Source organism: Solanum lycopersicum, chromosome 4 (genome assembly GCF_036512215.1).
Source record: "Solanum lycopersicum chromosome 4, SLM_r2.1".
In the NCBI taxonomy this organism is placed as follows: domain Eukaryota; kingdom Viridiplantae; phylum Streptophyta; class Magnoliopsida; order Solanales; family Solanaceae; genus Solanum; species Solanum lycopersicum.
This window is the reverse complement of record NC_090803.1, coordinates 68,180,406-68,194,632: the sequence shown is the minus strand read 5'-3', so window position 1 is coordinate 68,194,632 and position 14,227 is coordinate 68,180,406. Positions and strand designations below refer to the sequence as shown.

The 14,227-nt window shown below is 34.8% G+C and overlaps 3 protein-coding genes across 9 annotated transcripts; 2 read left to right on the top strand and 1 right to left on the bottom strand.

Annotated features, from left to right (window-relative positions):
* Positions 1 to 202: 202 nt before the first annotated feature.
* On the top strand, positions 203 to 3,942 carry LOC101267233 (increased DNA methylation 3-like). Of its 4 annotated transcripts, none has more exons than XM_069297486.1 (3): positions 203 to 283; positions 2,011 to 2,453; positions 3,516 to 3,942. In XM_069297486.1, exons 2-3 carry the CDS (start codon positions 2,093 to 2,095, stop codon positions 3,755 to 3,757), a joined length of 603 nt encoding a protein of 200 aa, XP_069153587.1. In that variant the 5' UTR covers positions 203 to 283; positions 2,011 to 2,092; the 3' UTR covers positions 3,758 to 3,942. The 4 variants fall into 4 exon arrangements, with proteins under 4 accessions (XP_069153587.1, XP_069153588.1, XP_004238457.1 ...); XM_069297487.1 differs by lacking the exon at positions 203 to 283 and adding an exon at positions 450 to 466; XM_004238409.5 differs by lacking the exon at positions 203 to 283 and adding an exon at positions 827 to 1,057.
* Positions 3,943 to 8,040: 4,098 nt separating this feature from the next.
* Positions 8,041 to 11,198, top strand: LOC101266717 (increased DNA methylation 3). 4 transcript variants are annotated; one of them, XM_004238407.5, is made up of 3 exons: positions 8,041 to 8,240; positions 9,727 to 9,920; positions 10,532 to 11,198. In XM_004238407.5, the coding sequence occupies exons 2-3, from the start codon at positions 9,758 to 9,760 to the stop codon at positions 10,828 to 10,830; spliced, it is 462 nt and encodes a 153-aa protein (XP_004238455.1). In that variant the 5' UTR covers positions 8,041 to 8,240; positions 9,727 to 9,757; the 3' UTR covers positions 10,831 to 11,198. The 4 variants fall into 4 exon arrangements, with proteins under 4 accessions (XP_004238455.1, XP_069153589.1, XP_025886690.1 ...); XM_069297488.1 differs by having other exon boundaries at positions 8,136 to 8,244; positions 9,731 to 9,920; XM_026030905.2 differs by having other exon boundaries at positions 8,143 to 8,240; positions 9,625 to 9,920.
* Positions 11,199 to 11,751: 553 nt separating this feature from the next.
* Positions 11,752 to 13,406, bottom strand: LOC101266414 (cysteine protease XCP1). Its single transcript, XM_004238406.5, has 4 exons — positions 12,664 to 13,406; positions 12,362 to 12,597; positions 12,147 to 12,287; positions 11,752 to 12,061 (listed from the first exon to the last, which is right to left on the bottom strand). The coding sequence occupies exons 1-4, from the start codon at positions 13,139 to 13,141 to the stop codon at positions 11,843 to 11,845; spliced, it is 1,074 nt and encodes a 357-aa protein (XP_004238454.2). The 5' UTR covers positions 13,142 to 13,406; the 3' UTR covers positions 11,752 to 11,842.
* Positions 13,407 to 14,227: the final 821 nt, after the last annotated feature.

Here is a 14,227-nt window from a genome sequence, read left to right as displayed (position 1 = left end):
TTTAATTATTATATCATAACCTATATTATCCTCCTATGTTATGGTTTCTTGAAATTAAAATTTAAAGGTACCTAGCTGGTCTAATTTATTACTCAAGGCATCTAGCTGTTTCTCTTTATTATATACGTGACTTTACTATATAATATTATTTTATGTACAATAAATAAATAAATGTTCATCCAACAAACTAAGCTCAAGACATGTCCAAAGATAAGGGAACAAGACAAAAGCTATATGTGCAGGATCCCATTCCATGCATCTTTGATAGCTAGCTATGTGTAATGTGTGTCTATAGCTAGCAATCGTTCATGACATACTCTTTATATAATAAATAGAATCCAATTTTGGTCAATGTTTCTCCTCCATAATTTCAATATTCAAGTATCAAATTTGATTCTTTCAATCTGCTTTCCCTTGTTGTAAAAGAAAGTTAAAACAACAAGTTAGTTGTTATTTCTTTAACATGGTGAATTTTCTTCTTCTTTCTTCCAATATGAAGATCACTTCCTAGGAAAAGATATATATTTATGGAAGCTTGCTGTAGAAAGAAAAAAAAGGAAGCAATATGGGGTAGTAATTTATGAAGAGTTTCGGTCCATAAAGTAATTAATTTAACAAAGAACAACAGCTACAAGTGTTGAGGCGAAAAAAAGGCATAGATAAGTAGCAGAGGATGTGAAACGGAACCAAGAATGAACAAAGGGAGTGAGAAGAAAAGAGAACTCCACATATATACTTATGACAAGAACCGAAGAGAGCTGAGAAAGACGACTGTCTATTGTTTTTTATACCTTCGATTAGATACAGAGACTTTGATTTTTATTTTATTATTTATTTATTAAAAAAATATTCTAGTTGTTTCTTTATCAAAAATAAAAAAATCCTCCTCTGTTTCTCTAAAAATTGACACGTACTTCACATCATCTTTCACCTCCTCCATTAAAGAAAGAAAAATCCAATGCAATTTTTGATTCTCTGCTTTTGGGTTTAGGTTATTGCATAAAACATGGCTGTTGCAACATAAAGTTTGAAAAAGCTTGGGTGTTCAATGAATAGGGTTAAAAAGCTCTTACTCTTTTGCTTAGTTTATATCTTTGTTTTAGATTTTCTGTAAACTGACTGACTATTCTGTTTGTCAAGTTACTGAGTTATGTTCTGAACTAACTAATAGTAATGACAAGTTGGTTGATAGATTTGAACATGAAGTGGCTCATGCTTGCAGTTATAGGTAGTCGCTGATTTTGTTAACGTTCCAATTGTAACCAGAAAATCCCATTCCCTAGGGCACACTAAACCTCTTTTTGACCCAAGTAGTTTTTGTCCCACTCAGGCTAGGCATGTGGATTGAACAAATAACTGATTTTCCTATTGTTTTAGTGCCAGTAATTAAATGTATATGCCTATTATAATGTCACGAACTTACTTACTTCTCCAATTTTCCTCTAATTTATGTTTTCAACTGTTAGTAAGGTTGACACCAGCCTAGGAGTTAGTTTCTTCTATTTGAATCCCTCCTCTCTCCATATGTGCTGGTGACATGTGTGTAAACCAGGGATTAATGGCTTATAGAACATCTAGGGATTTGGTTAATGCTTTACATTTAGTAGCTTGCTTATGCTCAGTGGTTTAGTAGCTTGTAGAACATCTGTTGATCCTGGAGGTTCAGTTAATGCTTTACACTAAGTAGCTTGCTTATGTTCAGGGTCAGTTCCAGTTAAACCTGTCAATAAACTCACCTCATCTCTCTTTTCTTTATTTTATTGGCCTCTTGACACTGGGTATTACCATAGCATATAGCTACTAAAAGCACATCTCCTAGGTATTTGCACATACTGTAATGGACTTGCTTATAGATTCTATGAAGTAGTATAACTTGCATATTACAGTATTTTCTCTGAATTTCTTTTTGTGCCCAAGGGTTCTTTCTTTTTCCCAGTTTAAACCTTTTTTGGTAGTTGTTCTTTTTGACCTTTTTCCTACCTGAGTTCTTCTTGCTTCTTTTGATGGCAGAATTAGTTTTGGAGTTGGATAACTGTTGAATGCTTACAGTATGTTTCTGATGAAAGATATGGTGAACATGGAAAGTCAGTAAATGTCAAACATGGAATGCTTACATCCTAAAAAGAAGATTAAGAGAATACTTTGGAAGCGGTCCAAGGAGAAATCGAATGGGGAAGACTCTGCTGGAAATGGTACATCATTGATGAAGATGGAACACAATGTGACAAAGAGGCATCATTCTGATTCAATGACCAGTGGTGTAGACAGGCCTTGCATGATGTCACTTCTCCCTCTTCCCAACTTGGAATATTGTAACTCGGGGGGCCCTGCTATCTTGACAGGAACGGCATGCAAAGGGGTAGCTGGACCACCTGTTGGAGTTGTTGATATCGGTGTTAGCATATCTGCTTACTATTTTCGTATTGCTCTACCTGGAGTCAAGAAAGATCCTGGTTTGTTACTTTACCTTTTACTTTGTTGCCTTTCCGTAATATGTTTGAATGTGCTAATTTGCTTTAAGGTCTTAGTCAGCAGAGATCTTGGTTATAATTTATGTGGATCAGATATTACAGAACTGATATTACCAAGCTGTTACTGCAGAAGGACCTAAAGCAAATAGTAGTTCATGAAGCTTGTGCTTTTGACCAATCACATATGGTTGCCCTTTGACTGATTTACTCTATTATATGACTAAGGCCTTGTGAGTCAATGGTCCCACAGATATTCATGGAAGTATCGCATAACATCTATGTTGCTGATCTTTTTTTACCACTGACCATCAGCCGAGGAACTTATCATATTGCATGCAATGAAATCCACATCCAGTCACAATATAGAGAGTTGGGAAGCATGCCGAATGTGAGAAATATGGCTTGAATTGGGAAGTTCATTATGCTGCATGTCTCTGATTGCAGTTAGGGGATGTGGATGAGTCTGATATGAATTTAATTTTGTGCATTTGTTTTCACTGATGATAGGATACTATTTCGACAGAAATTAAAACAAATAGATGGGAATTTCTATGTGTAACTTGTTCATTTTCCTAATGCACACTCAGCTAGGATTGGTTGATGGATGTAGTCCAATATAAACAAAAAGATAAATTTAACAACCATATTCCTGTGTTAAGCTTCTAACGCTACCTCATGATGTCTATTTGAGAAAGAAATATATGGGCAATTATTATGTGGAGATGCTTCTGAATTTACTCATTATTGGCCTGTCTATGATCCTTATATAGTTTTTTTTCGATATCTAGCAATCACGACATTATCATAGAAAAGCTGCTATCCTGATAGAATTCTTGTATGTCAGATTTCTCTGCCTAGCACTCAGAAAACGAGATTGGCTGATACCGTTTAAGTTCTTGCTCTCCATATTGACTGATCCTGTTTTCTGATTTTACTACAGAGTAAAGACTGCATCCATTGGTGCAAATAGATTCACAAACTTCCATGACCATGGTGGTATCTCCATCATATTTACTAAATGAACACTTTAACCCCTTGTTGCAGGTGAGTTCAACTGTGAGATTGAAAAAGATGGGAAGGTCCTTATTCGGGGGGTGACATCAACTGGTGGAAGAACCGTATCAAGATATTCTCGGGTCTTTGATATGAAAATTCAGCAACAATGTCCATCTGGTCCTTTCACCGTCTCCTTTCGTTTGCCCGGGCCTGTCGATCCGAGGTTGTTTTCACCAAATTTCAGATCAGATGGCATTTTTGAAGCTGTTGTAATGAAATACGAGCAGTAGCTAGTTCATGTAAACAACCATTAAAGCCAGAACCCACCACAGAAAGCTGTCTGCTCTTGGATTTCTTGTTATGATTAGTGGTGGGCTGAAGGCTAATGTGCTGTGTTTACTAAACTTGTAGATTATGTATGGTTCAGACAATTACATGTTTTGACGTGTAAATAGAGCAAGTACAGTTTAAATTATTCCCTATTTCATCTTGGTCCAAATGAAGAAATAATCCACTTATGAAGATCTTCTTTTCATAATTGATACCTAATTTTTCTGAAGAAAAAAAAAACTAAAAGAGCATTTTATATTGTCCAAGTTTCCTTCTTGATTTATTCTGAAGAGGCTATCTTCTTCAGGATGTTGTTAGAAGAAAATAAATGAAAAGTAGAAGTGAATTTGCTGTATGGAGAAATGCAAAAATGAATTTGAGGAGTCCTACTAGAAATTGTTTTACCTAGAAAAGTAGTATTGGCATTTAGTACTATTATGTCATGTGCAAAGAAAGACAGATGACAGGTTTAAACAGTCAAAGGGCAGAGAGATGTGTGTTTTCATCTCAAGGTTGATTTATAATGTCAGTCTTAGCTGGAACACCTGCTTTCACATGCCCTCATCAGCTGCTGTAAGGGTAAGAGCACACTCACTTGACACTCTGCTTTGTGTGAATTGTGAATTCTACTAGGTATGTTCTGCTCAGCTGCTATAAGAGTAAGGGCGCACTCACTTGACACTCTTCTTTGTGTGAATTCTACTAGGTATGTTCTGCTTTTTTTTTCCCTTCATTTCACTAAGTTTTTGCTTTACTCTACCTAGTGCTTCATTCTCACTTGCCTTTAAATTTGAGTTTTCTCTTTTTGCTTTCTTCTCATTTATCTGATTAACTGTTTTTGTCTGTTATAACTAAATGTAAATTGCAGACCTTAAGAATGATATTACAATTCTTTAGTAAGTAAATCCTCTTTGAAACGTACAAATAAGTGCTGATTAGTATGTTGAAGTATTAATGTCTGTTGTACTTCTGATAATAGTGCATGACTGCTGCTAACTTGAGGTATAAACAAGACTAGTCATGACTCATATATGAGGCAACCAGTTCCTTGTAAAAGAAATCTCACTGAATCTTGACTGGATTCTCGTAATCTCTAATTCACTTTAGCTTCTTTTGGTCAATATAACCCTCTGCAAATTCCAAAAAATTGATTCATTCCGTCACTAAGATTTGTACTTTCCCGTTTCTGCCGAGCAAGGGATACAATTCTGTTTTGAACTATTTCTTTGCTATTTTTTGGAGATTTTAGGATTTGATTTTCAATTCATTTTTTACCCTTGTTATTTGACATGTGATACACTTTGGAAAAGATTTTGGTCTAGGATTCATTCTTTTGGATATCAGGTAATGTTCCTTACATCTGAGCCGTGATGAAGACGCTGAATTTTTGTTTCTGGCGATTGACCAATGAAAAGCATTTGTATTCTTCTTTATTTGAAAGTTTTTGCTGTATGGCTTTCTTATGCTATAATCTGTTTCTTGCTATCATCTCTTAGCACTGGGAGGAGCCATGGTAAGTTGTAGCATTTTTTAGGATTTGTATTTTAACTCATTTTTGGCTTGTTCAGTGGCTATATGATGCCAATTAGACGATTTAAGGTTTCTTGTCTAACATGTCTAGTTGGAGGAGAGGGAACTAGTATAAGGCGGAATTCAGACCGGAAAATGCATAGGATGATGAAATTACTTGATCTTTGTCTTAAAATTAGGAGTATAAGCAGAACAAAAGATAGATCACTTGTTTCTTTCACTTTGATCTTGGATCTATATCTTTGGAAGCACCATTTAATGTGTCTATTTGCTGCTTTAAGTAGGCATTATTTGAAATATGACATGATTTCTGCTTTTGAAAGATCTAAACAACACAGTTTAACATTCAGAATCATATAGAAGGCTAGGCATGCTATTGTTATTAGACAGAAACCACACTTCAGCATTAAATTATGGACCTTAAGCATGAGAGACTATGATTCTTAATTATGTAAATCCTCTTTGAAACGTACGAAGTGTTGATTTGTAAACTGAATTACTAATGTCTGTTCTATGCATGAATACTGCTAACTTGTGAAACAAACAAGACTACTCTTAACATAAATCTGATTCAACCATTTACATGTAGAGAGAGAGTTTCACTGAAAACCTCACTGGATTCCCAAATCCCTATTCCTTTTTATCTTCTTTTGCTCTGAGAGTTCCAAAATACCGAGTTACTCCTTTACAAAGATTTGTGCTTTGCCATTTCTGCAGAGCAAGGTATGCAAAAAAGGCATTTACTTCTGCACTTCAAAATTTTGTGCTAAATCCCCATTCTTCGAATTGGCATGTTAACGCCTAAAATATCGTGTATATTAATGTTATTTAGCCACTGTGACTTGTAGTGCAATGAGCCAAATCTTCTACTTTTACCGACATCAACTAATTGCTAGTTAACTGGAAACATAAAAGACTCCTAAAAGTAGTGCCACTAACAACATTAAACTTTTGAATCAGTTGGAACTTAAACCAGCAAAGACAGCTAGAAAGAAGTTGGAAAATGAAATTATGTAGACAGTTTTGCTTTTTGGGAAAATCTGCATGTGCTTCCCTGTAAAACTAGGTAAAAAACATAATTGGAAAAACCAAACCCTCCTGCCATTCAATAGGTATGTGCTCTAGTTGAATGAACGGCTGATCTGGAACTAGACTGTTCCTCTTTCATGGACAAGAATCAGAACTTGTAAAAAATAGAAAGTTGGTTCGGATAGGAAATCTTTCTTGGAAGTTAAGTCTAACCTTATTCGCTTCAAGGGTTTATTGTATATCAACTACGAATAGTACAAAGGTTGTATCTATACTGAATCATACTGGAAGAAGTTTTAAGCATTAGAAAACTGATACTCATAATGCTGAAAATATTATTATTATATTTAAGAGAAATGGACAGTTGTATTGGAGGCAATTTGTCAGTTGATGTTCTTCCTAATGGGAATGTCAATTTAGAAGGGATAGTAAGAGCAAGCATTACGGCACCAACTATATGCAACCGAAGAACTCGACGGATATTTCCTCTAGGCCGTCACTTCACCATCACTTTCACCTTGCCAGGAACTGCTGATCCCACGATTGTAAGGGCCAAGTTAGACTCAAAAGGAACTGCGTTTAAACGTTGGATTGGTAGGTCTGGTTAAATTATGAGCTGCCAGAGTTGTCTGTCTGATTAATTGACATGGCTAGCTTGTAATCTTAATTAAAACGATCTTCCAACTCTGGGCACTGAAATTCTGTTCTGTATTTTCCTTTCTTATATACGAAACTTTTTTTGTTATGTTAGCTGCTTATGGACACCATGCAAAGGGATTCTTGTATGTTTTTGAAAACATACAAGAACTGAAAATATATAACTGGATGATTCTTGCAGCTTTTGAAAATATTACAGTAACTTTGTTTCTCCAGTGTTGTTAATTTATTTGGCAAGGTTTTCACACATTGGAAATCAAGCTGGTGAGTTGATGGAAGCAACTTTGTTTTCCCCTGCGCGCTGCAAAGGTGAATTTTATATGCACCATTATAGTAGCTTTGAGGCTGATTCAAGCGTAAAAAACTAATCAGATGTCCGAGTTCTTCGATTAGGCCTTCAGTGCCTGCTCTGTTTGTACCAGCCAATTGGAGGCAAGAAGCTGATGAGACTTTGGAGGATTCCTTCGTCACCTTTACTTGAAAATTTTGACTTTCTTATTGCTCTTTGTAAAGGAACACATTGATTACACAGGGTATATTGAACGGATCAAGGTGTTTTTTGTCCCAAACAGACTTGAGGTGGTTCCAGTTCTGTACGTGGACATGGTTAGCTTGTAATCATCATTAAAACCAATTTCCTATTCTGAAAAATCCCTACTTATAACTCTTGTATGTATCTTTCTTTTTTGCATAAATTCAGCTGAGGCTATCTGGAACTCTTGTAATCAGTCAATTTCTGTTGCTTTTGATATATAATAGTGGAACTTTTGCGTTAAGTTGGTTACTTGGGTCATTCAATGAAATTCTTACTATGAGGCCATATTGTTTGTGATTGTTACAAATTCTTTCAAGTTAATATGTCTTGATTGGAATCCAAGAGTTCCGCCAATTTACTTTACTAGTTTCATTTTTGTATGTAAATAATAAACAAAATATTTGAAACAGTTTGAAGGGGTCAAAAGTGCACCAATATTACAAATACGAGGGACTATTTATTTGAAAATTGATGGGACGACTTTGAATATTTGGGACTATTATTACATTATATGAAAATAGATGGGATGACTTTGAATATTTATGTAAAATAAGGGAGTATTTTGGACATTTTCTCATGTCATTAATATTAGAAGAAAGAAGGTCACTCTAGAAAGTTCACCTGCAGAAGCTGAAGTAGAGCGGCGTTCAATTTTGGCTACGAATCTCTTCAAAGGAGAGGGCTTCAGTGAGGCAAGTTTATCTCTTTCAATTTTTGTTTGCTAGTTATTTTTTTTAATTAGGGTTTTTTCTGGGATTTTACATTAGTGGATTTGTTGTTTTGTGTGATGTTTTTGGTTCTCCTACTTTGGTGCTACTGATTAGGCAAATGCTGGAGGTTTTTTCAGGAAAGGGCCATACTTTATGTGATGCTTCCCTTTTCATGTTAAAGACTGATATAAGAGTGTTAAAAATCCTATCTTTCATGATTGTTTTCTCATCTTTGGCTTAGGCTGTCCTAATGAGTGAAATGGGGGAGTAACCTTATGATTTAATTGTTTGCTCGGGTGCAGTGTGTTTCATCAACGCTAAAATGGTCACCACAGTAAATTTCCTGTCTCTTTGTGGCTTGTTTGTATTTACAAGACTTTGCAGAAAAAATCTGTTGTCTTTAAACTAACATAAATTTGAAATGTCCAGTTCCTACCTGCTACGGCTAAACACTTCGTCATTATGATGGTCAGCTGTAGATGGTGTCTCTTTTGTTTGAAGAATGTAATCGAGTCTTTAGGTTAAGTCAGTGGAGATTCCCTCAAATAAGGATAGGAACTTTTTCTGGAGTAAATAAATCAACTTATATATTAGATCTGTAGCATCTTTTAGCCTCTATATATATGTAAACATGGACTTGCAGATTGATGTTATATATTAAGGACCCTGCAGCTTGTTCCACTGCTGATTTCTCTTCAGGAGTTGATGCATGTAAAACTGTTGTAGTTTGTGGAGGTGTTGAGGAGGATCGAGCGCTGCAATTATTTTGTAGCAGACTTCATTAAGTTTCATGCAATGTCTGTCAGGAGGCTTAATTTGTTAGAAATTTGTTTGTAAGGGTAATGGACAAAATCTATGGAACTTAAATCTTATTAGTACTCCCTCTGTCCCAAAGTAGATGAGCACTTTTTATTTTACATGGTGATTAAGAAGTCATTAGTAGATTGATCTACTTTACTATTACCCTTTGTTCATATTAATTAGCCTCTTGAAAAAAGAAATTCTTGGATCTTTAAAATATGGGACAAATACTTTGAGTAAGCTGCCCTACTAATATGGGACAGTGGAAGTACTAATTTTCCATATAGGCAAAATATTTTAGGAGTGGAATGAAAACACAGTTGAATAGGATAGAATAAATACGTATGATTCAAACAACTAGGACCAACTAATATCGGATTTGAAGCATATTTGAATGATTGGGGCTATTTCTTTTTTCTTGTCAAAATCACACTCATCCTCAGATCTTTTTTTTTATTCAATCCTACAAAGTGAATGTGAACTTTAATACATATGCAAATGCATCAGTAGTCAAATTCTCTATGCTCTAATCCCTGAGGCTAATTCTCTGTCTTATAGCCTGCAGGAAGATCTTGCTTGACACATGTTTAAGCAAGAATTTAGAAATCTGCAGAGCCACCTCACACTTTTTCCCCTGAAGCTAAAGTCGTTATCTTATAAACTGCAGGGAGCTTACTTGCTTGGTACAGCTGTAAAACATGAATCCAAATGAATCTGCAAAGTCTCATGCCAAACCCGATATCATTCTGACTGGGACTGCAAAAACATGTCCAATTGGACCGCCACTTGGTTTGGTTGACATAGGCAGTAGTGATAATGCATATATTTTTCGTGTTGCGCTTCCTGGTGTAAGGCATAAATGTAAGTACTTTTAAATTCCTCTATAGGTTAATTGTTACTATTGTCTATTTTTTAGAGTGGGTATAGTTAATGGGTGCAACTAGGGATGGCAATGGTGGTGGTGCGGGTCGGGTTGAGCTTGCCCCACATCTGCTCTGCCCCATTTCCATCTCTAGGTGCAACACTGATTATTTGATGCATACACATACTTAAATCTCTTTGATCATAATATGATGATTCTGAAATGAGTCATTCCTAGAAATTGGAATATAAGAATGTATTACAAACACTTGCTATCAATCAATCAAAATTCAGCTACACGGCTACATTAAGTAATTGGGGTTGGTTGGGTAAGTCCCCTGAATTATAAGCACTTGCTATGCAGTGGTAAAATGATTGTAACATTAGGTTTTCGTAAAGTAGCATTTGCAAATTTCGTGCAGGAGTATCATCTATATTTTATATTAAAAGCAAGAGTCCTCAAATTATTAAAGTTGTAGATTCTAAAATCGATCACAGTTTTATCAACTTATAGCAATGCCGTACACTTGACTAGTATACTTAATGTGAAGGTAAGCAAAAAATTTATTTTCTGGAATTTAACAATCAATTGATGTGTATATACTGTACAGGTAATATCCAATTTGACATACAGAGAGAAGGGAGAGTCCGGATAGAAGGTGTGATTACAGAGAGTGAGGCTTTGAAAAACTCACTCAAGGGTTATGAGATGAAAGTTCAGCAGCTTCCTTCCCCTGGGCCTTTTACCATATCGTTCAATTTGCCAGGACCTGTTGATCCCAGATTATGTTCCCCGCAGTTTAGAACCGATGGCATTTTGGAAGTCATTGTGATGAAATATCAGATACCTTTGGTTTCAGCAGAAGGTTTGCCTGAGAATTGGTACAATGGCTCTTTCCCAGCTCCTTGAATTCTATTTGGTCCACAATCCCTATGACACATGAGAATCCTACTTACTCTACAACTCTTGTATTGAATATAACATGGCATCAGCAACGACTTCTCAACTTCTAGGTAGCCATACCTGTACACCAAGGGATTTTGCATTATATGTTCCATTTTGGCAATGTTGACTTGTTTTTTGAATCAACTGTACTTTATGGCAAAAAAAAAAAAAACTTGGGAGCATTGACATCTTTTCCATCTTTATTATGGTCTATGTTTTCTGTCTTTTCATCAACTTATTGTGAGTCCCCTATTTGCCTGAGTACTGGGAAAACCATGACTGTAAGTCTGTTGATGTCTCGAGCAAAGTATACTTCGTTTTTTCATTACAAAGAGCTTATATGCAAATTGGAAAGCAACATCACATCCTTGTATGGTCAAGTATGTGATTGGCGACCTGCTGTTTTTACTGTGCAACCATGCTGTCAAAAGTAATAGTGACAGTGTGTTTGCCAACAGCAAGAAATACAAATCTCCTTTTGTAATTGTTAGTGTATTTAGTGTACAAAGTCATTACAAATGTTATTTCACTTGCACAACTCACTGGTAAAAGCTAACACCAAGATCGATCTCCTATACGGTTATTTTCTTCCATTTAAACTGCGCCTGTTCCATTTGAACATCCTTTTTCTCTATATTTTGAAGAAAATATGGGCTTCACCATGGGGCATGATGTACTGTAGATACGTATCATCACATTTCTATATTATATTTCACTTTTCGGACGACGCAGAGTCTGTAATGATTATGTACTTGTGTTTTACTGATTTTTTAGGTTTTTATTGGGATTGGTGGAGATTAGCCACAATTATGTCTGAATTTGCCAATGAGGTACTGGAGTTTTTTCAATGCAAGGATTTTTTTTAAAAAAAATACTATATAAAAGTAGAGTTAAAAAAGAAATTTATTACATCATATGTTGTAGTACATAAAACATGAATTGTTCAGAAATAAAAGAGAAAAACACTTGTATCATTTCACTTGTTTTTGAGTGGGAAAGAGACCATTTTGTTAATACCACAAAGTCCTTGGGGTTTGGCTGTGTTTCTCTTGATCCTAATAAAGCCCTTTTCTCCCCATTTGGGCCCCCATGAATTCTTCACAATTATGTAATCTGCTCCTCCTTTTGTGGATCCATATCCTACTGCTGACACTCCATGATCCAAATCTGTTCCACAATGCCCATCAAACACACCCTGCAATTCAATTCAATGCAATGCAATGCGTTATAGAAAAGTTTGACTGTTATTACAATGAGAATGAATGAATTAGGATGTTTACCCCACTATAGAATTGGAAATCTCTAGTAGAAGCCTCAATGGCCACACTCAAAGGTTGGTTTGCAAGTGCTTTCAATAGACTTTGTTCATCATTGGCTGGCACATCATGGTAACCATCAATCGTAACCACCTCCGACTCATCCTAAAAACATTTAAACATATCCTCAATCAATAGTGTACTAAGGAAAGTACATATTTATATATTTACTCACTCACTCTTTTTTCATCACAAGTGCCTTCTTCCATGAGGTAAGGATAATCATCCTCTTTGTGAAGACCGCCATTCGATACAATGAATTGAAATGCATAATCCATTAGGCCTCCATTGCAACCATTGTTATAAGTCGTGTCACAGTCTATCAACTCTTGTTCAGACAAGGATGTCAAATTCCCTGTTTTTATTTGGTTAATTCCCTCTACTGCAGCCACCGTTGAAAATGCCCAACAACTCCCTACATACATACAGTCACACTAATTATCTGAACATAATTATTGTGAAACCAAAAGACGCAACTTACCACATTGACCCTGGTTCTTCACAGGGGTAACAGCACCTTTTTTCCTCCAATCCACAGACTTAGGCAAATCAACAAAATCTCTATACGCAAATTCTTCTTGAGATAATTTCTCTCTTTTATTAAGCAACTCTTGATCAACTTTCAGTCCTAAATACATTTTCTTAAACTCATCATGGCTCAAATCAGAGAACTCATTTAGACCAAGCCAATAGTTGGTAACCATTTTATTCCTTTCATCAATATGCTTCAAATTTTCCTTGAAAATCTCAAACCTATGTAATTTCTCTTCAATGCTCTTATAAATCTTTCCATGTTTATCCATCCATTTATCAAAGAGATTTATGAGCTTATCGATGCAAGTCAAGTCATCAGAGGAGTATCCAACGATGGAATGATCGCGAGCCAATGAGGTGCAGGCCAGGAGAGAAATTGAAAATAAAACAAGTAGTGAAAATTTTGTAAAAGAGAAAAGAGCCATGTTCGTTCGTTTTTTATTTGAATAGTATTGTGTTGTGTTTAGGATGGAGAGTTGGGTTTTTATAGGGTATGTAAGTTTGCTTTGAAGCAAAGTTTTTGTTTTATTGTATTGTATTGTATAGTAAGTAGTAGGAAAATTCAGTGCACGCTGAGACTTAAAGCATGCTGCTTTATTCGCTTTGGATTAAAACGAAAGTTACGTTTGTTTTTCTTTGAATAATATTCAAAATTTCTCATTTTTAGTTAGTTTTTACATTGCAATTCCCATTCTTGAATGCTGCTTAGTGCTAATGGTATATAGGGGCCCTGTAGTTACAGTCATAAGGCCCAAAAAACATTATCATTGCAAATGAATACTTGCTTCACCGGCCATGGGAAAAATTATATAAATATACTATAATAAAAAAATATTTTTTTTTCCAATTATAATACAAGTGTAATACGTATTACAAAGAACAATTTATTATTCACATATAATACAAGTTTAATACGTATTACAAAGAACAATTTATTATTCACATATAATACAAGTTTTAATGATAAATATACATTTATCACACATTTTAATACATTTATAATACAACGTGTCAAAATTTTACCAAACAAACATAATATATTTCAAAAAACAATTATAATTCATCTACATTGCATACATAATGCACTTTTTATTTATATTGCAGATTTTACATAATATTGTTATAAATGATAATAAATAAAAAGCATCACTAACATCAATAATTATTTATTAAAATATATTAATTTATGAAATTTTTCCGATATGATACTTAACTTAGGTGATTATATCAGTCACCACACATAATAATTTAGCAATCAGGAGAAGTGACTGCCAGGGTCCCAATCCCAGACATTCTTAAATCACCCCTAATATAAAGTATATCTACATCATTAAATCTTATGTCAGACTAATAAACAAATTAAAACAGAAAAAGTAATAAACAAGGTTACGTATATATATATATATATATAAAATAAAAAATAAAAAGAGTAATAAACAAGGTTACATATATTTTTTTTTTCTAAAAAAAAAGAAACCAGCAACATGGAAGTTTCAGAATAAGGAAACCTG